Source organism: Euleptes europaea, chromosome 19, assembly GCF_029931775.1.
Source record: "Euleptes europaea isolate rEulEur1 chromosome 19, rEulEur1.hap1, whole genome shotgun sequence".
Classification (NCBI taxonomy): Eukaryota; Metazoa; Chordata; class Lepidosauria; order Squamata; family Sphaerodactylidae; genus Euleptes; species Euleptes europaea.
In genome coordinates this window covers 31,911,806-31,936,165 of record NC_079330.1, presented here as the reverse complement: position 1 = coordinate 31,936,165, position 24,360 = coordinate 31,911,806, and the positions used below count along the sequence as shown (strand labels likewise).

Here is a 24,360-nt window from a genome sequence, read left to right as displayed (position 1 = left end):
CACCCTTATTAGTCTCTGCCAGCACCATAGCTGTGTGTGTGGCAGTCTGGAAATGTTTCTTAGCCATCTTCTTCTTTAATTGGGGGCAATCCCTTCTGAGGTGCTGAGTGTTGCCACAGGAATAACATTTCCTTACAAAGAGCACACAATCCTCCCCCTCTTGATTGAAGACATCACTCCTCCGGTCCGTTCCACAACCTTGCTTCAAAGATTTCTGCGCAGAGTAGACTTCACTCCCACTTACAGGCTGAATCCGCCGCTGGGCTGAGGTCTTCGGCGTTGACTGTAAATTACCTCGCTGCCAGGGGTGAAAATCCAGGTTGTTAAACTCCTGGGCTGAGGTCTCCGAAGATGGACGAGACGCTGCTCTTTCCATCATGGGGTGAGTCATTCTCAGCTGGGCTGTTGTCCTCTGAATCCGTCCCTCCTGCCAACGCTCCTCGTCTTCCAGGATTTTGCCGGTAACTTAATCACACGTAAGCTGCTCCACAGCCATGCATTCCAGAGAGGCCACCAATACATCAAAGCTTGCATCCAAGGAACCCAGCATGATGTATACTTTATCCTCGTCTGAGACATTCTTTCCTCTCAACTCTAGCTGCCGAAACAATTCTGCCAGAGTTCTCAAGTGCTCCGAGGCAGGCATGTGAGGTGATTTATTAGTACTGTACAGCCTCATTAGTGCTAGTATTGTTCCAGCCGAGTCTCTGCGATAAACGGCTTGCAAAGACGCCCACACATCCTTTGTGAAAGCTTTACTGGCAACATATACAAGCTGGCTATCCCCCACAGTCAAAATTATATTGCCAAGCACCTTCTTATCTTTCTCTTGCCCTTCATTATCATCATCAGCAGGGGTTTGCAGCACAACATCCCATAAACCTTCTCTCTTAAGGTAATGCTCAATTCTCATCGACCAAATGCAGTAGTTGTCAGCGTTGAGCTTCTCCACTGGGATTGCAGATTGAGCCATCTCTCCACTCAATCACTCACTGTTCCAAAAGCCTCTGGACGTCCTGAAAACTTAATTGTGCTACCACTACACGTAACCTGCGCAGTGTAGCGAATCTGGGCCCATAGCCCTGACGTGGAAGCAGGCGGATTAGCAGTTATCCAGGACACATCACCAGAACTCCTTGCTTTATAGAAAACAGTGTTGTTTAATTTACAGTGCACAGATAAAAGACAAATTGTCACGTACACTTCTCTCCACCAAACTTCCCAACACAGAGTTACAGTTACATAGGCTTATATATGAAACCAATAAGGCCACCTGCAGACCTGGCCACAGTATCACATCATCCTTACTGCTTTAAACCGGTTAGTTGCAGTTCACCCTAGAACCTGCAAGGCTATTGCTGCCTCTTGCATCATCCTAGATGCCTCTGATCTGACAGCTACCTGTCAGCTGTCTCTGTCAGATTATTATGGGCAACTTGTTACTCTGACAGGGAAATACCTTGAAATTTTTGGGACGGAGCCTGTGAAGGGCGGGGTTTGGGGAGGAGAAGGACTTCAATGCCATAGAGTCCAATTGCCAAAGCAGCCATCTTCTCCAGGTGAAGTGATCTCTATCAGCTGGATATCAGTTGTAGGCCATTAACGCATGGCTGTTTTGTCTTGCAGTTCTCCCATGAATGTAGCGAATCTCCATTGTCTAAATGCATGATCCTCCCCTCTCCTGTGGCACCAACCCACTTCCGTTGTGAAACATCCCCTGGTTTTCCAATCTGAGTTTTATCCCAATTAAAAACAAAGAAGCACAGCAATTGTGAGTGCCTACCGCTGCGTTTCAGCACTCGGGTCGACTCCTCTTCCTTCCAACACTCCCCCATTCCACTTTCCCCTCCAAATAGAGCAGTTATTTGCAATAGTAGCTCCTTTGCAATCCATGGATTTCCAAACAGGAAACTGCCTTTGGAGACAGAAGCTCCTGCTTCCTCCAGAAGAGTTTCCAGGTTCCTTTTTCCTTCCCCGCATTAACTCTAGTTATGCTTAGGATTGACAACCTCCAGGTACTAGCTGGAGATCTCCTGCTATTACAACTGATCTCCAGCCGAAAGAGATCAGTTCACCTGGAGAAAATGGCCGCTTTGGCAATTGGACACTATGGCATTGAAATCCCTCCCCTCCCCAAACCCCACCCTCCTCAGGCTCCGCCCCCAAAAAACTCCCTCCGGTGGCAAAGAGGGACCTGGCAACCCTAGTTATGCTGCTCGGGCAACCCATTTGAAACTGGGGGTATGACCTGTGGAGGGGGGGAATGGAGGTTAATCCTTTTCCTTATGTGGGGCAATATCCCAGCACTCACTTGTTGCGGGATATACCACCTTTGTAAGTCAGCAGAGTAAAAACAGCCAAAAGGTAAGTGGAGGAATATAAACAGCTCATACATGTAAGATAAAAGAAAACTGTATTTAATAAAGATTATAAGGTTCTGTAAATAAACAACATTCTCTCCTTAAGAGGCTTGTACTGTCGTATTAATGCCAGGGACTTCAGGTATTTGTATAACAAGGTGTTTATTAACCAATCTGTGGGTTCTGTAATTGGCTCTATAACCCCACAGCGAACCATCCTATCCAGTTCAGCTTTCACTTTAGGAAGCAGTGGGACTGATATGGTTCTGGCTGTGCTGACAGCATAAGGTACAGCATTTTCCTTTAACCTTATCTTTATTGGTGCACTCTTCAGAGTTCCCAACTCAGGTTGGGGTCCTATAGGGAGTTCATCTAGGAGACGTACCAAACCCATTGTGACAGCAGTATCCTGGCTCAGTAGGTTGTTACGTTGAGTTTGAAGCACGTACACTTTAAAACTGTAGTTCTCCGCTTTGTATTGAGTTTGAGTGTAAAAATATCCTGCACAACTCAGGCTAGCTCTCCCAGGACTAGAAAATACTGAGGACGTTTGATGGAGTGGAGGAGGACTTTTAAGGCATCTATAGACTGACTCTGGGATAACATTGATATCTGCCCCGGTGTCTATTTCGAAGTCTAGAGAAAGGCCATGGATTTGTAATGATATCACCCATGGGTCAATAGTGGATGTGGAGCAGTGGACTGGTCACAAAAAAAACTGATCTGGGGTGCTGTCTTGTTTTGTGACTTCTCTCATCCCTCGAGTATGACACACAATAGCAAAATGTCCTATCCTTTTACATTTGTGGCACTCAGCAGTCTTTGCTGGACACACAGCTCTCTGAGCATGCCCTTTTCAGCAGCGTGTGCACTTAAGGTATGTTTTGGAGGACAGGGAGATTGCTTGGTAGCGAGAGAAGCGCTGTTTCCAGTCAGGCCATCCGGCAGGCCTACTAAAGTCAAAGGCTTCCGGTGGGGAAAACGTTGCCATTGCAAGCCCTGACTGCCTGCAGCTCCGTAGCAGAGACTGAAGGTTCAGACTTCTGACACCGTGTCTTATTAATGCCAGGGACTTCAGGTATTTGCATAACAAGGTGTATATTGAACTTCTATAATACAAAGAAACATCAACAGTTCCTCCCTAGTGCCTGCTTGCTCTCTCTTTCTCAGTCTCCTTGTAACTTCTGAAGTGCTCCTGTATTATTATATTAGTAGTCAATTATAATAACAGGAGTAGGAGGTTGATAGTTTAAAGCAGTTTGTTTATTAAGCCCAATATATATACCGGGTGAGAATTGCCCCAATGCGCAGGACAACTCACACACAGAACAAAGGGTTGCAACAACGTTTATAACCTCTGGTTAGGGGTGTTACATCGTGCGTAGAGACACAAGGATCCAGTAACGGATACATTTGGATTAGCATATCCAATTAGAGAACCGTAGGCGTTACAACTTGAGCCTCCGGTAGGATTGAAACTACGCCCTTGGTAGCTTCAATCACTAGTGGGCCCCTTCCTGGGGCGATCTGTACCAGGCACGACTAGCATCTTCTGTTCTGGCAGCTCATCATGGTGTCTGCCAGACTCATGCTAACTTAGTGATCACACAGGAATGAATAGGAACCAAAAGACAATACTTAACCCCTTATACATGGGGTATTGCCATTATATATGTGTGCAGAATATGGTATTGTGCTAGATCAGTAGTTCCCAACCTTTTTTTGACCAGGGACCACTAGGACTTTTTTGTTCGGTGCAGGGACCCCAAGGTTCAAACTAAAAATTCTGAGAATTTGAAAATAAACTTTAATCTTAACTGTTAGTTAAACATTAAACTTAGAATAATATTTGAATATATATTTTTATAATAGAGAACTTTTAATTGAAAATATTAATTTATTATGGGTTTATAACTTTCTTTCGCAGACCTTAATTTAGTTCTCGCGGACCCCTGGGGGTCCACGCCCCCCCCCGGTTGGGAACCAGTGTTCTAGATGCTAACCCTTATACCCTGGGCTTAGCACCTTTATAAGTGTGAGTATGCGGACTGTGTATAAAAGCATACATTTCCAATAATAATGACGATTATAGGCATTACACTTCCTGTTTCCTGTTAGTTGCTCCTCCCCTGTTCCAGTCTCTTAATTAAGATTACATTTCACTACATGTACCATTCTTGTATTCAACTGAAACATTGCTACGGCTTCATTGTGTGTGAGGCAGAGAGCTAACACAGTGTTACACAGAGAGACTTTAAACTTCTGACAGGATCCGAGTCCGTGCCGAGCGAGTGCTGAGTGAGTGTGACAGTTGGAAGTGTCCGTTAGAACTAACTGCCGCCTGAAAGGAGGGGCCGACTTCCCAGGAGCTTGGAGCCCCCTGCCAATCAAACTAGGCCCAGCGTTCAATCCGGTGGCAAAGAGGGACCTGGCAACCCGAGTTATGCTGTCCGGGCAACCCGTTTGAAACTGGGGGTATGGCCTCTAGTTCGGAAGTGGCCATTGCTTGCCCTGGCCTGGCACATGCCCAACATGGAATCATGTTGAGCGCTGAAAGGGTGGGAATTGCTCTGGTGTTAGCCAAATGGCTCGGTTATGAATATTTATATGGGGAATTAGCAAATCAATAACCAGCAAATGACGTAACTAAAACGGGATGTGTGTGTGTAAAGTGCCGTCAAGTCGCAGCCGACTTATGGCGACCCCTTTTTGGGGTTTTCATGGCCAGAGACTAACAGAGGTGGTTGGCCAGTGCCTTCCTCTGCATAGCAACCCTGGACTTCCTTGGTGGTCTCCCATCCAAATAGTAACCAGGGCTGACCCTGCTTAGCTTCCACAATTGGACCAGATTGGCCTGGCCCATTCAGGTCAGGGTCTTTTCCCTTTGTGTGTGTAAAGTGCATCAAGTCGCAGCCGACTTATGGCGACCCCTTTTTGGGGTTTTCATGGCAAGAGACTAACAGTGGTGGTTTGCCAGTGCCTTTCTCTGGACTTCCTTGGTGGTCTCCCATCCAAATACTAACCAGGGCTGACCCTGCTTAGCGTCTGAGATCTGACGAGATCAGGCTAGCCTAGGCCATCCAGGTCAGGGCAAACAGGGTCTAACCTATGTCTACGGGAGTCCATTCCATGACCACAAAACAAGGCGGAAGCAATGGAATTAGCTTTAAAAGTTTTTTACTCGATTATTTGTTCACACACAAACAAAACAGATTCTTACAAAATATACACAGAGCCTAGAGGATAAAAGGTAGTAGAGATGTTCGCCAATGTGGCAGATTCCCTTTGAAGAGGGGCAATATTCACCTGATCCAGAAGAGGATGTCCGGTGTTCCATGCGGCTACAATAAGAGAAAAACAGGGGCAGGGGGGTTCCCGGGGCTTAACCAGCAAGGCGGGAGGAATGCTTGGCAGGGCAGTGCTTACCCAAACCAACAAAGTGACAGCAAGTATAGGAGGGGGAAAAGAAGGTAAAATATGGATGTGGGACTCCCCAGTTATACTCTTTCTGGGGTGGGGGATGATGGGCTTACCCCCTCGTGGTTCCCATGGTAAACAAAAGGTGAAAACAGACCTTAATGTTCGGCTGAGAGGTAGGGCAATGGGCAATTTAGATGGGCTAAACCTAAACCCACTGACTGTGCACATTCTGGGAGACTCAGGAGACGATCGTTGATGGGATTATTGGGTTGGAAACAAAGACGCGAACAGCTGCGTCCGGGCGAGTCACTTCCTGGATGCCGGAGGTGCGATCTTTTCGGAGCTGATATCTCGGTGCCTTCCGATGGGCCATCGATATGCAGATGGAGGAGGGGGGTGCTGGCTACGTGTCTAGTTGTTCCTTGAGAAATGGCTTCTTCTGGAGACTCGAACAGGGTCACGGGAAAATGGATTCCCTCTGGTTCACTCGGAGGGCCTGCCTGCCCATGGTTCCTTTCTGCCTGTTTCGCTGGATGGTGCGGGGGCCCTCTCCATTGCGTTTGGGGCATGGCACACATCTGGAACGGCGACACGTATTTGTGGGGTTGCCATGTAACACAATCCGGGAGATGGCAACCGTTTGGTAACACTGGTGTGTGTGTGTGTGTAGGGGGGGGGAGAAGGAACATGCTACAGACTGGCTGAACCACTTTGTGCACGGCGTGGCTTGTCAAAGTTGCGTCTGCACCAGCCCCAGTTTTGTCCAACTTCAGTTTTGCCTTTGCTGAGATGTTTTCCCCTCCTCAACAGAGCCCCGCAACTGGGTTGATTTGTACGAAGCATGTGGAGGGAAGAACCAGTCCCCCATCAACATTGTCACCAACAAAGTGGAAATCAACTGGGACCTCAAGCCGTTCGAGTACAAAAACTACTACAACGTGCAGAATGGTTACTGGAACATAAGCAACACTGGCCATTCAGGTAAGAAGCACTGGTTTCCTTCTGTAGCAGAGGCCAGCGTCAACGCCAGCCTATCAGGTCAAGGTGTTTAGCTTGGAAGTTCTGGGTTCACGTTCCACCTTTGCCATTTTGCAAATTATTAGCAAGCAAATTTCTTACCCCTGTAGCAAAGGGCCGAACTAGGGGTTGGATTCCTGGATCCATTCTGCTCACACAGAGAGGCTTTCCACTGGCAGAAAGAGAGTTCCCTGCTTCTAACAGAGGGTTGCCAGCTCCGGGTTGGGAAATAGCTGGAGATTTTTGGGGCGGAGCCTGAGGAGGGTGGGGTTTGGGGAGGGACTTCAATGCCATACGCTAGTATCCCATTTGGGAACATGTGGATATTGCTATGGCTTATATTGAACCTTTATGGACTTTGCTATGCTCTGGAATTACCATTGTATGGATGAGATAATGTGGGGCTGAAGAAACCAAGGTGAAACGGCCGTCCCCCATCTTTTGGATCTATATTTATTGGATCTATACCTATTGGATATATACCTGGTGAATAACTTATGCAGTTGGAACGGATCATCTTTGAACTATTAAAGAAGAGGACTCTTTTGCCTGCAAAATTGTAATTTCCATGTATATATTGTATATGTTTAGTCACAGTTGTTAGGTTTACCTGCTTTACACTGTTGTCTCTTTTTCTAGCACCTATTAATATTTGCATTTTGCCACTTGGCTCTGTGCATTTGTGTACCTTTCACCCGTGCTAAGTACCTGGAAGTTGGCAACCCTATTCTAACATCAGGGGAAGGTTCCTTCCTGCTTTCCCTGATATGTTTTATTTTAAAGGGAGTTTTACTTGAATGGGGGGAGGGGAGGCTTTCATGACTCCCGACCCTCGGAATTGCTCTCCCTGCACTGATGTCCCACCTTCGTTTCCCCGACAGCTTGGAGTTGGAGGTGATTTTGAGAGAACAAACTAGCAATGGGAGTGTTCCCCAGCACCCTTCCCCTCTCACAGCTCAGATTTTTTAAAAAATACAACCTGCTGGAGGAAAGCTGTCACGGAACTTTTCGGGAGGTATCTGAGACCATTTATTTATGTACCTACAATATTTATACCCCACCTTATCTCTGTAAAACTCAAGACAGCTAAGGAAACAGTACATCCTGCAAGGAATGTGAAATTTCAGAAGGTGCAAAGTGACCGTTCTGATCTCAACAAGGAATTCACAACAGGGCCTTACAAAATCATCTTTGTGAGTTTCCACACACATCCCAACCACTCAGTAGGGAGGTCAGAGCACCCCTGCTGGGTTAGACCAAAGGTCCATCTAGTCCACGGTCCTGTTTCCAACAGAAACCAGCTAGGTGCTTCCAGAAAGCTGCCAAACAGGGCAGTGAAAGCTACACTGCTGTACCCAGCAGTTGGTATTCAGAGGTATATGCCTCTGGAGATGGAGCCTCCACATAGGCATGATGGCTCTTGATTAACCTCTTCTTCATGAATTTCTCTGATCCACTTTTCCAGCCATCTACACTAATAACCATAATGGCATCCTGTGGCAGTGAGTGCCACAGGTTAATTATGAACTGAATGAAAAAAACGCTTTCTTTTTCTCTGTCCTGAATCTACTGCCCATCTAATTGTGCGTAGCATTACTAGTGTTATGGGGGGATTCCATCTCTGGTTTTCCACACTGCACAATTTTACCATTTTTTCCCATAAACTGAAAAGCCACAAACTCTTTAGTCTTTACTCGTAAAGACGATGCTTCTATCATCGAAGGCTTTCACGGTCAGAGTTCATTGGTTCTTGTAGGTTATCCGGGCTGTGTGACCGTGGTCTTGGTATTTTCTTTCCTGACGTTTCACCAGCAGCTGTGGCAGGCATCTTCAGAGGAGTAACAATGAAGAGACACTGTCCTTCAGTGTTACTCCTCTGAAGATGCCTGCCACAGCTGCTGGCGAAACGTCAGGAAAGAAAATACCAAGACCACGGTCACACAGCCCGGATAACCTACAAGAACCGATGCTTCTATCATTCAACCCTTTTGGTCTGCAAATTTTCCAGTTCTGTGATGCAGTTTCTGCAGTGGGGCATCCCGAACCACACGCAGTGTTTAGAAGGCAATTCTGCACCACAGATATATGAATCGTATTTTCTATCCCACCCTTCCACCAAGCAGCTCAGAGGCGGCACCTTCCTCCTCCAGTTTATCCTCACAACAACCCAGTGAGGCAGATGAGCCTGGGAGAAAGTAAAGTCACCCGGCAAGCTGAGTGTGGATTTGAACTCCTGTTTCCTCTCCTCCTTGTAGCCAGAGATTGAATCTCAGAACCTTAATGTGCCGAGCAGGAGTTGTAGAACCAGTAGGCTTGCCAATTGCCCAGTGGGGGCACGGAAAAGCCAACCAATCCACCAGGCTGCCTGCTGACCCTCAGCTGGTCGACGGGTGAAAGAGGGCCAGATGGAGGGGGGAGCCACACAACGCACCAACGTCACTGCCAGGTTTACCCAGCAGCGACACAGACGCTCCAGCAAACTCCACAGAAACTCTACGGAAACCATAGAGTTTTGGCGCTTGCTAGAGCATCCCGTCCCTTCCGGGTAAACCCTGCAGAGACATCAGTTTGTCGCACGCCCCCAGCCGTGCCCCCACAAAGCTCCCACCAGTGGAACGGAGGGACCTGGCAACCCTAACAACCAACCTTGTCAGAAGAATCCAGACTTGGGCCAGTCTGTCAGCAGCATGGGTGACCCATGTGCAGACAGACAGGCAGAGTGTGGCAGAGTCATAGGATGACTGGGAAGACCCCGGTTCAAACCCCCACTCCACGGATGGATGACCAAGAGTCAGCCAGCTTCTCTACCTCACAGGGTGGTAAAAAAAACAGAATGGTGGTGGAGGTGGAGAGGTCCTGGGAGAAGGGGCAGGATAAAAAATAAAAGAATAATATCTCAATGCAAAGCTCAAACAAAAAGCAATTGCCAGGGGAGAGGAGCAGGGAGATTCGGGTCTTTCCCCCGGCATCTTTCCCCGCAAAGAGAAAACACTCTCAAGAACGTTAGAAGAAGAAGAAGAGTTGGTTTTTATATGCCGACTTTCTCTACCACTTAAGGGAGAATCAAACATCGTACAATCACCTGTCTGTTGTGGGGAGGGGAAGGGAAGGTGCTAGCATGGTGTAGTGGTTAAGAGCGGTGGTTTGGAGAGGCAGACTCTGATCTGGAGAACTGGGTTTGATTCCCCACTCCTCCACATGAGCTGCGGAGGCTAATCTGGTGAACTGGATTTGTTTCCCCACTCCTACACATGAAGCCAGCTGGGTGACCTTGGGCTAGTCACACTCTCTCAGCCCCACCCACCTCACAGGGTGTCTGTTGTGGGGAGGAGAAGGGAAGGTATGAGCCGGTTTGAGTCTCCCTTAAGTGGTAGAGAAAGTCGGCATATAAAAACCAACTCTTCTTCATCATCATCTTCTTCGAGGTGGGTGGGGCTGAGAGAGCTCTAAGAGAGCTGTGACTAGCCCAAGGTCACCCAGCTGGCTTCATGTTTAGGAGTGAGGAAACCAACCCGGTTCACTAGATTAGAGTCTGCTGCTTATGTGGAGGAGTGGGGAATCAAACCCGGTGCACCACTCTAAACCACCACTCTTCACCACTACACCACACTGTTAGAGTCTATTAGTGGTGGAAAGTGCCGTCAAGCCACAGCTGACTTATGGCGACCCTGCAGGGTTTTCAAGGCAAGAGATGTTCAGAGGTGATTTGCCATTGCCTGCCTCTGCGTAGCAAGCCTGGACTTCCTTGGTGGTCTCCCATGCAAATACTAACCAGGGCTGACCCTGCTTAGCTTCTGAGATCTGATGAGATTGGGCTAGTCTGGGTCATCCAGGTCCAGGCAGAGTGTCTTCGTCCCTGTATTTTTTCCTTAAAGGTTTGGGGTACCTGTGGGTCTCAGGAAAGTAGCATTAAAAGAACAGGAAATTATTTTTAAAAAAAACTACCCCACTGCTGTACCCCTCCCCTTCTCCATTAAATCTTCCTCCTGCGGTCTTGCTAATTTATCATCTTAAATTACACATTGGGAGGGGTGATCGCCAAACACTCTGTGTGTGCCCCTTTGCCCTCCAACAGAGACTGGCTGAGTGCCTTTACTGTTTTTTGCCTCTGTCAGTCCAAGTGGACCTGGACGGCTCTGCGAAGATCACATCCGGGGGCCTCGAGACGCCATACAAGGCTGTTCAGTTTCACTTCCACTGGGGCCGGGGGACCACCAACAGCCATAAGATGGAGCCTGGATCAGAACACACCATCGATGGGGAGCGATACGCCATGGAGGTAAGGGGGCCAGAGATCCACAACATGGGCCCAGAACTCTCAATATGTGGGGCCTCACATAGCTCCTCCTCCGGCATGGGGTTGTGAGCAAGGGATTCCCCATCTTGGGACACCCCTGGCAATAGAGCCCCATCGCTAAGACTGCCAGTTCCAGGTCAGGAAATACCCAGATATTTTTTTTTGGGGGGGGGGAGCCTGAGGAGAGCGGGGTTTGAGGAGGGGAGGGACTTGGGGTATAATGCCATAGAGTCCACCTTCCAAAGTGGCCATTTTCTCCAGGTGAACTGATCTCTGTCACCTAGAGATCAGTTGTAATAGCGGGAGATCTCCAGCCACCACCTGGAGGTTGGCAACCTTACACACCATGACCAAGCTTTCTTAACTGCGACCCCATGGGATTTTCAAGGCAAGAGACGTTCAGAGGTGGTTTGCCATTGCCTGCCTCTGCACAGCAACCCTGGGCTTCCTTGGTGGTCTCCCATGATCCAGCGGAAAAACTGGGGGGGGGGGAGCCCTTGGAAAAAATGGAGAAAAAATATGTCCCTTCCATTTTTCCAGGTGTTTTCAGGGCCTTCATGTCTCTACTTGAACTTGTCACTGGGAGCTATAAGTCCTTAACTAACACAGCGTGAATTAACTGTGTGTTCCAGACTAACCTATTATTTCCCAAATTGGAGTGCCGCCACTCCCAAGAAAGTTCCCTCCTAAATGCTGTAAAAATAAGACCTACGCCCAGTGTCTTTCTGAATCAGGGAAATGGGTGTGCCCTCTATTCATGCAGAGATGCAACAGGGAGCCTCCTTAGCTTGAAGGTCTTCTCATGTAATTCTAGTAGCATATTGGTTTTGCCCCACAAGAGAGTTTGGAAGTAGCTGGTAAAAACTGTCCCCCCCCCCCGGTAGGGTTGCCAGTTCCAGGTTGGGAAATAGCTGGAGATTTAGGGGGCAGAGCCTGAGGAGGGTGGGGTTTGGGGAGGGGAGGGACTTCTTCAATGCCATAGAGTCCAATTGCCAAGGCGGACATTTTCTCCAGGTGATTTCTATCGGCTGGAGATCAGCAGGCGATCGCCAGCTATTTCCTGGAGGTTGAGAGAACCAAGCAGCACCAAGCTCAATTGTTAATTATGACAAGACTTCAGAGTTAAACAAAAACACCAAATACTATCATGTAGACATGAGCATATATTAATCACCATATATGCTATAAAGATTACAATCCTAAATCTCCAGTAAGATACTGAAATTATACAATAACTAATAAATGTGTTACTTCAACTTTCAATAGAAAAATAGTCTCAGGGTATGTTCCATCACACAGTTTCCAAAAGAATCCCTTCAAAATATAGGTCTCATAGGATTGCTCCACAATATCAGTGCAAGTTCCAAATGTAGGTAAGAAGAAATTCAAACTAAGGCAAATCCAAAGGAAAAGTCCAAAAAAGTCCAAAACGACACCTCCGAGTTTAGTGTTCGTTTCGCGGTTGCTTCATCAGTTGTCGTCTCCTTATCAATTCATGTCGGGTTAATAAACCTCTAAAAAATATTTTTAATAGCCCAAAGATCACAGTTAACCATTCAGTCTAATATAACAATTCATAAATTAATTACTACATTTTAATCAAGCATGCAACAGCTTACCATCATTTGACCAGCGTCCCTTAGGGTTTCTATCTATCTCTGATAGCTGGTAAGAAACCTCATTGCAAGCCTCCATTAAGAGACCTGGGTCTGCCGGCACAGCTGAGTGAAATCAAGACCACATAGAGATTTTTAAAGAAAGACAGATAGGCCGAACTCATTGTTCAAACCGGCGGGGGAGAGCGATTTAAATAAATAGATGTGTCTAAGTTCTTGCTGATGTAATATTTTGGCAATATCCTCCTGATGATAGGAGCGAGGTTTATATTGCCACAGGGCAAAAAATAAAATGTCATTCTCAGAATGTCCCATCTTGAGATAATGTTCAGTAAGTGGTGCCTCAAGAGTTTTGGAGCGGATCCTGGTTTTATGCTCACTGATGCGGATTTTTAATTGGCGTAATGTTGAGCCAATATAATATTTGAAACATGGACAGAGGACCGCGTAAATAACATTTTTAGACTGGCAATTAGTGAAGTGTTGAAGAGTATATTTAAAATTGGAGGTAGAAGAGCTAAGTTCTTTAATAGGAAGGCTATATGGGCACATCACACATGAACCACATTTATGATGCCCACGAATATTGATCCTGGGTTTCTCCTCAAGTCTATCAGTATGGACCAAAAAATCACGAAGAAATCTGGTCTTCCTAAGACCAAATGTGGGAGGTTCAGAGCAGCCAGGAATGGTGTCGATGACATGCCAATGACGGCAAATAATCCTCTGTATTTCATGGGTTAAATGAGTGAACTGCAAGGATGCAAATACACCTGTCGTCCTACTTTTCAAGTCCTGGGAGGGTAGTAGTAAATCTTTTCTGTCTTTATTTGCTACTCTGGTGAGAGCAGTAGACAGGACAGACTCTTCAAATCCTCTATGTTTTAATCTGTGGCACAAATCTCGTGCTGCTGGAACAAAGTGCTGGCAACCCTAGCACCATGACCTCATTCCCTGATGATCTGTGGTGAGCTCCACCTCTTGCGGGGGCCATTTTGTGGATGCACCCACCACACTGCATCAGAATACCAAAGGTTCCCCAGGCTCAAAAGGTTGGGGACCCCTGCAATGTATCAACACAGTGAGGATTTGGGGAGCTGCTTCCTGCACTTCAAAACAGCCAGCCAAGCCAGGTGGTGGAAAGTGCCGTCAAGTCGCAGCTGACTTACGGGGACCCCGCAGGGTTTTCAAGGGAAAAGACATTCAGAGGTGGTTTGCCATTGCCTGCCTCTGGGGAGTAACCCTGGACTTCCCATCTAAGCCCTAAGCAGGGCTGGCCCTGCTTAGCTTCCGAGATCTGATGAGATCAGGCTAGCCTGTCCTGTCCAGGTCAAGGCAAAAGACATGCAGAGGTGATTTGCCATCACCTGCCTCTGCTTGGCATCCCTGGACTTTCTTGGTGGTCTCCCATCCAAGTACTCACCACGGCCGGCCCTGCTTAGCAGCCAAGATCTGACGAGATCGGGCTTGCCTAGGCTATCCAGATCAGTCCTAATTTATAAGCAGTGATGAAAAGTTCTGTCAAGTTGCAGCCAAATTATGGCAGCCCCGTAGGTTTTTCAAGGCAAGAGGCATTCACAGGTGGTTTACCATTGCCTGCCTGTGCATAGCAATGCTGGATTTCCTTGGTGGTCTCCCATCTGAGTACTAACCAGGGTCAACCCTGCTTAGCTTCTGAGATCTGATGAGATCGGAGTATCCAGGTCAGGAGAAGGCTACATTTAAAAAAAAAAACCTGGGGAACTGATCTTTCCCCCTTTTTTCTTCTCTTACAGCTTCACATAGTCCACATAAAGGAGGAACACAAAGATGTAGCAGATGCCGCCGCAAAGAATGGGCTGGCGGTGCTGGGATTCTTTATAGAGGTAAGTAACAAGGAAATGTGATTCATTTCAAACCGTTTGTTTTAAACAGACAAAGGGTTAGAAATAGACCTGAGCGCTGGAAATCTTAGCTGCCTCAATGTCACATCGCACTGAAGATATCCTGGGTAGGGTTGCCAGCTCTGAGCTGGGAAATACCTGGAGGTTTTTGGGGCAGAGCCTAAGGAGGGCGGGGTTTAGAGAGGGGCGGGACTTCAATGCCATAGAGTCCAATGGCCAAAGCGGCCATTTTCTCCAAGGGAACTGATCTCTGTCGGCTGGAGATCAGTTGTAATAGCAGGAGATCTCCAGCTAGTACCTGGAGGTTGTATTCAATATAGTAAACTCAACTGTAATTATGAGTAGTAGTCAAAGAACACAGTTGTAGGCCAATATTAACATGTCCAAATAAAGTCCATGAAAATAAAGTCAACAGAAAAATCTTTGTTTCCTTGTTCCTTGTTTACAAGATTTCCTTTTTTCTTCATAAAATGATTGGTTATGTCCTTGTAATCTACCCTACAAATTACAAGGACATAACCAATCATTTTATGAAGAAAAAAGGAAATCTTGTAAACAAGGAACAAGGAAACAAAGATTTTTCTGTTGACTTTATTTTCATGGACTTTATTTGGACATACTCACTGACCTATAATACACTTGTGCCCTGCTGCATTATGATATATGATATTTTCATGGACTTTATTTGGACATACTCACTGACCTATAATACACTTGTGTTCTGCTGCATTATGATATAAATAGTGTAACATAACAGTGTATAATAATTGGGTTACTATATATAGTATGTTATAATACAAATACTAACTGATGTTATAATACAGAGATTGACTGTGTTAATATTGGCCTACAACTGTGTTCTTTGACTAGTACCTGGAGGTTGGCAACCCTAATGAGAGTCAAAATGCTAGGCAGAGGGAATCCACTGGCACCCACCATGATTAGTTCAACTTCATAAGGGAGAGGGGAGGAAAGATACAGTTTGTTTGTTTATTTATTTATTTTGTCTCCTGCAGACTGGCGATGAGAACAAGAATTATAATCCTTTAATTTCAAAGTTAGCAGACATTCCCTACCATGGTAAGGAGCTGAACAAATGTGAAGTTACTCTGCTAAAAAAGATCCCCCCAGATTGGTACCCATAACTAACAAAATGGAAAGCCTGAGAATTCTCAAGGAGGGGGGGAAGGTTGGGGACTTTGTTACCAGAACCAGAGACCAGAAATATGGAAAAGCCAGGACAACGGCTCCCACCTAAAGGTAAAAGTGTGGGGGGGGGGGCGCGGGGGGAGTCTTCTACCAAGACCGTTTTCATTCATTTTAAACATTTATTTACTTTATTCATAGCCCACCTTTTTCGCTGTGATTCAAGGCAGATTAGTCGGTGTAAGACATTGCATTCAAATAGCATGAGGCGTCCAACAAGCAATGCAATAGGGCTAGGATCTCTAAAACTAGAGACAATGCAAAAAGAAGAAGAAATATCAGTCATGGCATGTCATAAACAGTGCAAAAAATGGAATTACGGAAGTATAAAGTACCGCAATAAGGAAGAGATACTATATAAATAGTGAAAGGGACTATTACCCTGTTCCCTTTCTAAAAGCGCCCCTCTAGATCAGTACCATCTGATCATTTCAGTGGCTTCCTGGTGGCATGGGCAAAATTGTAATTCAAGAGTTATCAATTCTTTTGATTTCTTATCTTGGGATTGGGATTTCACAAGCTAGTCAGAGTACTGCATGATCCGAAAAAAGCATTTTTAAGAACAATTTTCTTCTGTAAGAAATCATAAGAACTGATAACTCTTGAACAACTTTGCTGTTCTACAAAGTGGAAGTGGACACAAAACGGCTAAGGGTAGCTGAAGAAAACTATGAAACAGTGCTACTTACCGGAAAGCTGTCCCACCTACCATATGTGAACTGTTATTGTTGAATCCATTGTATGTTAGAAACACAGATTGTGTATGAAAATTCAAAAACACAAGTTGAGTGTATAATATAATTGACTGATGTAGCAGAAATTATTATTTATGTTGAAATACAATAGATGTTAAAGAAAGGTTTTTGTCACAATACATAAGATACAAAAAACCTTATTGTCAACACCCTATTTTACTCACGAGCAGTAAGTCAACATCCTATTTTACTCACGAGTAACAAAAGATACAAAAAACTATTGTCAACACCCTATTTTACTCACAAGTAGTAAGTCAACACCCTATTTTACTCACGAGTAGAGATGGATTGACTCAATAAAGGAAGCCACAGCCTTCAATTTGCAAGATCTGAACAAGGCTCTCACAGATAGGACATTCTGGAGGACTTTCATTCATAGGGTCGCCATGAGTCGGAAGCGACGTGACGGCACTTAACACACACACAGTGATATATATATATGCACTACCTGGAGGTTGGCAACCCTAATCCCAGGGGTCCCTAAAGTGGTGCCAGTGGGCTCCATGGCGCCCAATAACACCTCTCTTGGAGTCCACCAAGTGTTTTTAGAAAGTAGACGGGGCCCATGGAGGCTTCTTGCCCCAGCAGGGCTTCCGATTGACCGCTGGTGATCTGGTCGGCTGTGCAGAATAAAATAAAGCTGTTTAAGGCTGTTACCGCACTAGGTATTCCCAGCGATGTATCAAGAGTTTGAAATGTTATAAAAAACATCGCTTTAAAAGGGTTTTTGGATGCCACGGCTAAAAAATGGTTGGAAGACGTCTTCACAGCTAAAGGGGCCAAACAAAGTGCGAACAGTATTTTTTACAACAGATTCAAACCCCTTATACATCGGTGGGAATTCATAGAAAGTGCGAACAGTATTTTTTATAACATTTTCAAACTCTTAATACATCGCTGGGAATATCTAGTGCGGTAACAGCCATTGTTGCTGCTGCCTCCACACTGTGGGTTTTATTTTCGCTCATTCCTCTTTCTAATGCACTGTTAACATTACCGCTCTTTCCCCCTGCACCCGAGTTTCCTTTGTGTGTATGGCTCTCTGCCTCCTGCAGCAGACATTTTGTCACTGGCTCTGCCTTCTGTAGTTGCACCCACCACCCGTTGTCAGAATTCCAAAGGTGCCCACAGGTTTACAAAGGTCTGGGCCCCCTGGTCTATCCCAACATCCATTATCTCCTTCAAATGGAGATGTCAAGGCCTTCTGCACACAAAATAGGTGCGCCGGCACTATAAGTCTGCCCGTTTTCATCCCTGTATCATCGTCTCAATTTGAGTTGGGCCCCTGGATGCCTGGGAATTGAGTTCTTAGTGCAGAACTCCAAGCACACATCAGTTGATAGCCCTGGTGTCCGACATGTGGACTTTGTATCAGGTGAATCAGCCTGTTCAGGCACAGAGAGGGCATGCCCAGCCCCGCCGTCTGGGCTTCTTTTAAACTTGAGAAGCTGAGGCTCGAACCTGGGACTTCCATCACACAAAACATGCGCTGTCCCCTAAACACTAAATTTACTCAGGCCCTCCCACATGGATCCTCTTTCTGGTCAAACAGTAGAGCGATGAGAACACCCTCTTCTATGAGGATAGATCACAATGGGTAGCCGTGTTAGTCTGTCTGTTGCAGTAGAAGAGAGCAAGAGTCCACTAGCACCTTAAAGACTAACGAAATTTCTAGCAGGGTATCAGCTTTTATGAGCCTCCCGAAAGAAGAAGAGTTGGTTTTTCTACGCCAACTTTCTCTACCACTTAAGGAAGAATCAAACCGGCGTACCGTCACTTTCCCCTCCCCACAACAGACACCCTAAGAAAGCTGTGACTAGCCCAAGATCATCCAGCTGGCTTCGTGTGCAGGAGTGGAGAAACCAACCCAGTTCCCCAGGTCCACCGCTCATGTGGAGGAGTGGGGAATCAAACCCGGTTCTCCAGATTAAAGTCCACCGCTCCAAACCACCGCTCTTAAACCACTACACCACGCTGGCTCTCATACGTTGCCGGAAAGTCTTTAAGGTGCTACTGAACTCTTGATCTTTTCTACCTCTCCTATGAGGAAAGGAACTCAGCGCAGGACAGACAAAGGAAAGGACTTCTTTATGTAACGCTTAATTGCCATGGGATGTAGTGCTGGTCAGTCACTTAGATACTTTATAGACATTCATGGAAGGATAGACCTATCACCAGGCCTGGGTCAACACGAGGGCTGGCGTGGGGTGTTGGACTAGGACTTGGGACGACAACCAGGTTCAAATTCCCCGCTCAGCCACATAAGACCTCGGGCCCGTCACAGTCTCTCAGCCTAACCTACCCTCACAAGGTTGTTGTTGTGAGGATTAAGTGGGGGTGGGAAAAGCTGCTTTGGGTCCCCAATCAGGGAGAAAAGCGGGGTACAAATAAAATAAATTAATACATAAAGATAAATAAATGGAGCTCCTGAGTTTAAGAATAGTGTACTTCTGAACACTGCTTGCTGGGGGAGGGGGGGACACAAGAGAATCATAGAATCATAGAGTTGGGAGGGACCACCAGGGTTATCTAGTCCAACCCCCTGCCCAATGCAGGAATTTCAAAACTACCTCCCCCCCCACACACCCAGTGACCCCTACTCCATGCCCAGAAGGTGGCTAAGAGAAGACTGGAGAAGACTGAGAGGGGATATGATAACCATCTTCAAGTACTTGAAGGGCTGACATATAGAGGAGGGGGCCGAGTTGTTTTCTGTTGCCCCAGAAGGTCGGACCAGAACCAACGGGTTGAAGTTAAATCAAAAGAGTTTCCGTCTAGACATTAGGAAGAACTTTCTAACAGTTAGAGCGGTTCCTCAGTGGAACAGGCTTCCTTGGGAGGAGATGAGCGCTCCTTCCCTGGAGGTTTTTAAGAAGAGGCTAGATGGCCATCTGTCAGCAATGCTGAATCTAGGCAGATCATGAGAGGGAGGGCATCTTGGCCATCTTCTGGGCATGGAACAGGGATCACTGGGGGTGTGGGGGGAGGTATTTGTAAATTTCCTGCATGGTGCAGGGGGTTGGACTAGATGACCCTGGTGGTCCCTTCCAACTCTATGATTCCAATTCTATTATTCTATTCTATGATTCTATGATAATAGTGGGAGGGAATGGCTTTATGTATGTTTTTAACCTTTTGGGGCATGTGGCTCACTATGGTGGGTAACAAGATGCTGGTCTAGATGGAATTTGGGTGTGACCTGGCAGTAGTGTTAAGCTCCAGTGGGGGCGGTGGGATGCTCTAACATTTATTATAAATCAGTCACTGATTCAAGGTACCTTTCCTTGGGCCCTAAAACAGGAGGCCATCTGTCCAATACTTTAGTCCTACGCTGTCCCCCTGCCTTCATCAAGGCATCACTTCCAGTTTTCAATGGAACTGACATCAGCATGCCAGTCCCTCCCGGGAAGAGGCTCCCAGGTTTATTCCGCTGCGGTCTGGCAACCCTACCTGGCAGGGTTCTTATGTTGTTAAAGTGTATCGCATCCATAGATAGAACAGTCTTTACCTTTGCTGCTTCAGTAGGTTGCCAACGATTGTTGCCAAACTGATGCTCAGAAAAAAACATGCAACAGGATTAAATCCCATAAATAATCTTTCTAGGGAATGAATCACAGATGGCAGCTCTGTCCCTGTTTTCTCTCATCCCCAAAGAGGAGGAGCTCACCAAATACTATCGGTACAACGGCTCTCTGACCACACCTGGCTGCAACGAGGGTGTCATCTGGACCTTATTTGAGAAGCCCATTATACTTAGCTCAGCACAGGTGAGCCAAACCACAAGGGGCGGAGTGACTTAGGGCAGGACCAGCCAGCAGCTGCTCCCACCTTTTTAAACCCCTCCCTATCAGGGTTGCTGTTCTTTTAGATCAGCGAGTTTCAAGCAAATCAATAATGCCACCTGCTGGCAATTAACAACCTCGCGGGGCACTTTAGCACCGTTTCGTGCTGTCCAATTAAATGTAAATCAAATCAAGCCTGAACTGTCCCTAGAAGCTGAAATGACTAAACCGAGGCTATCATACTTTGGTCACATTATGAGAAGACAAGAGTCACTGGAAAAGAAAATCATGATAGGAAAAGTGGAAGGCGGCAGGAAAAGAGGAAGACCCAACATGAGATGGGTTGACTCTATAAAGGAAGCCACAGCCCTTGGTCTGCAAGACCCGAGCAAGGCTGGTAATGATAGGATGTTTTGGAGGACGTTGATTCATGAGTCGCCATGAATCAGAAGGGACTTGACGGCACTTAACACACACAATTAAATCTAAATGGGAATTCCTTGGGGGAAACCACTTCAGCGCTTAAAAACTATGAAATGAGGGTGGCCCTGCATTGCATGGTGGGTGACCCAGGCAGAGGGAAAACATCCTAGGCAGGAAAGGATGTAAGAAGGGGAACACTTTAGCTATGAAGGTTGGGTTTTGAGGAGGAAAACCACAGTGGGAATACACTCTTCTCCACAACCCCCCCCCAACTAGAGTTGCCAGCTCTTGGTTGGGAAATGCTTAAATTTGGGGGGTGGAGCCTATGGAGGGTGGGTTTGGGGAGGGGAGGAACTTCAGTGCCATAGAGTCCGATTGCCAAAGCTGCCATTTTCTCCAGGGGAACTGATCTAGATCAGTTGTAATAGCAGGAGATCTCCAGTTACTGCCTGGAGGTTGGCAACCCTACCCCCAACAGATCCAGTGGTTCCAAAGGGAAGAAAATAATTTTCTGATTGGCTGATGGTTTGCAGGTACAGGACTTCTGGATGAAGCTCTACTTTGGCAAGAGCAACACGTCGCCAATGGAGGATAACTTTCGGCCGGCTCAGCCTCTGGATGGCCGAACTGTCTACAAGTCAGACTCAAATGCCCTTCTGCTTTCGGCAAAGACGTTACTGCTGCTTCCAATGGCTACCTACCTCCTGCTTTCTTTTACCCAATGATGCGTGCAATTTTGTTTTTTTAATTTGCCTCTAAATCCCAAAGGCACCAGTCTTGAAAACAGATGGCAGGAGTGCGGCAAACACACGTACTTACACTCCCAAGAACGGGGGCCCCTCTTCTAGCCAACCGGGACTATAAACTCACAGCTAAGGTGCCGAACAAGGATGGGTGGGGAAACTGAGTACTGCATGCTCCCAATTTCCCTGTGCAGTAATGCTGTAGCCATCTGCTGAGCCAGACATCAGAAACAGGGCAAAAAAAAAAGGGGGGGGGAGTTCTGAACCAAATCCCTGAAACACAAATTAGCATGCAAAAAAATGAACAAAAAGATTTTAAAACCAATTAACCCAAGCAACTGCGCAGTACAGCCTTGTCTGAGATCGGTTTGCAAAGTTCTTCTTTATCTGGGTTATTATTATTTCCTTGCACCAAGACGATGGATGACGACCACATTGATCTTTTTCATTTTATTAAAGCAGTTTGGAAACAGGGTCTCTTCGTGCTAGAAATGCTGAGTCATGCTTCCTTTAGAACAGTCACTGCTGGCATGATGTGGCCATTTTCTATGCACGGCCTCATTCAAGGCAAATGCACCAGTGTTTTCACACAGCTTTTAATGGCAGAACAATTATTTTCTTACTTAGCTCTAATTGAATAACAAAAAGCTTTATGTAAAAACCAGAGAAAGAGAATAAATTATGAACGAAAGGAAATGGATATTTATACATTCAAGGTAAATTCACAAGACTGTATCTGTATTTTTATATTATTTAAAAGTTTTATGGGGGGTGTTTTATTTTGATCCAGGGAGCAAATAAATAAAAAAAAAACTGGAAGAATGCAACTGAATCCTGCTGCCTGATTTATTTCACTCTACATTCCTATTCACCCATATTTGATGCATAATAACAGCCCGGTTAAAGAGCACCTGCTTGGCATGCAGAAGAGTCCAGGTTCAATCACTGTTGTTTCCAGTTACCGTAATGGATCTCAGTAGGGTGGCCAGCTCCAGGTGGGGAATTACTTGGAGATTTAGGGGGTGGAGCCGGAGGAGGGCGGGGTTTGGAGAGGGGAGGGACTTCAATGCCATAGAGTCCACTGGCCAAAGTGGCCATTTTCTCCAGGGGAAATGATCTCTTGTCGCCTGAAAATCAGTTGTCATGGTGGGAGATCTCCAGCCACCACCTGGAGGTTGATGAACAAGAGCAAGCACTGATGGCATTTTAAACAATACATAAATCACAAGTGTGCATACGGCAAATATCAATAATACAAGTAGAAAGTCCAGAAAGTAGCAAGGAGCTTGAAGCAAAAAGCCGGGCGCTCTGGCTAAAGCAATGTTGCAGGAAAACTCCGGGAGGCGGTAATGTAGAAAACCCAGAGACAGTATTGCTGGAATGGAACACAAATTGAGCCAAATGGAATCTTAAAGGTGCAAGAACATTTGACAATGTTAACTCCTTGCCTCGTTTTGGGTATCGCAAAACCAGATCCCTTAGAGATCATCTTTCAGGGTTTATGATCAGTCTTCTAAGATGTTATTCATATTGGTTCTTGTGGGTTATCCGGGCTGTGTAACCGTTGGTACCCAGCCCGGATAACCCACAAGAACCAATGAACTCTGACCGTGAAAGCCTTCGACAATATGTTATTCGTATTGTCTTTACTTTTGGCTTGTATCCTCCTTCTAACAGTATTTTTGTGATTTATGTATATCCCCTTAACATTGTCAAATGTTCTTGCACCTGTAACCAATTACCCCTAAATTTAGTGGTTAAAAATGGTATGGATGTTACTCCAGCAAGATCGCTAGGAGCCATCCATTAATCTGTAAACTCTGCTTTCTAGTGCTTGGAATGTATGCTCCTTGCTCTATTTCATTTTCATTTTTTTGTTTAACTTTTACATATCATGTTCAGTTAGGTAGATATGATGTGTTATGTGTCCCATTTAATTGCATTCCAGAGATAGACTCACATCTCTCACTGCTTGCAAAAATTATCTGCAAAAGAAGATTACTTGTTATTATCCCGATGGATAAAGCTTTGGCGAAATGGGTCTTACCAGAATCCCATCTCGGGATATGATATAACCACGCCTTTAAGATTCCATTTGGCTCAATTTGTGTTCCATTCCAGCAATACTGTCTCTGGGTTTTCTACATTACTGCCTCCTGGAGTTTTCCTGCAACATTGCTTTAGCCAGAGCGCCCGGCTTTTTGCTTCAAGCTCCTTGCTACTTTTGGGACTTTGTACTTGTATTATCGATATTTGCAGTATGCACACTTGTGACTTATGTGACTGTCTATTGAAAATTGAATTATATATTGTTTAAAACGCCATCAGTGCTTGCTCTTGTTCATCAACTTCAACTTAAGCACGAGGAATTTTTTTTTTAATCACCACCTGGAGGTTGGCAACCCTAGATCTCAGGGAGTAAGACTGGAAAGGGCCACAGCCTGAGATTCTAGAGAACTGTTACCAGTCAGGACAAAACACGCCCTGGTTCAATATAAAGCTGCTTCTTATGCTCCAGAGCTACACCAACTAGCCTCTTGCATTTCCAACTGCTGAGTCTTGCTTAAAAATGGATGAGCAGCTGCAGATCCTGAACCCTTAACCACAGAACACCGTCACGCACACAGCCCTAACAAAGATGCATAGCTTTGTAAAGATTTCAGCTCCCAGGAATAAACACACACATATCCAAGAGCAGCAATCGAAAGGCCAAAAGGCATTTCCAAACCCTGATTTGTCCCGTTGTCTCTCCAAAGGCCAATTCCAGATAGATGCACACACAGCACCGGAGATTCGGGTGTGGATACCCTGGACACCATGCTCTGTACAAGCTGCGCAGCCTCCAACATGTTGCAGAT

At 46.0% G+C, this 24,360-nt stretch overlaps 1 protein-coding gene across 1 annotated transcript; it reads left to right on the top strand.

Moving 5' to 3' along the window:
* Positions 1–351: 351 nt before the first annotated feature.
* CA4 (carbonic anhydrase 4) lies at positions 352–21,484 on the top strand. Its single transcript, XM_056865033.1, has 7 exons — positions 352–382; positions 6,591–6,761; positions 10,913–11,076; positions 14,486–14,575; positions 15,610–15,673; positions 20,158–20,321; positions 21,293–21,484. Exons 1-7 carry the CDS (start codon positions 352–354, stop codon positions 21,482–21,484), a joined length of 876 nt encoding a protein of 291 aa, XP_056721011.1.
* The last annotated feature ends 2,876 nt before the right edge of the window (positions 21,485–24,360 follow it).

Bases quoted from the DNA above. Each gene is read 5' to 3' on its own strand.
- CA4 (XM_056865033.1), top strand. From the start codon at position 352: ATGGACGAGACGCTGCTCTTTCCATCATGGG. The intron at 6,762-10,912 runs GTAAGAAGCACT...TGCCTCTGTCAG, and splicing joins AAGCAACACTGGCCATTCAG to TCCAAGTGGACCTGGACGGC. The intron at 20,322-21,292 runs GTGAGCCAAACC...GATGGTTTGCAG, and splicing joins TTATACTTAGCTCAGCACAG to GTACAGGACTTCTGGATGAA.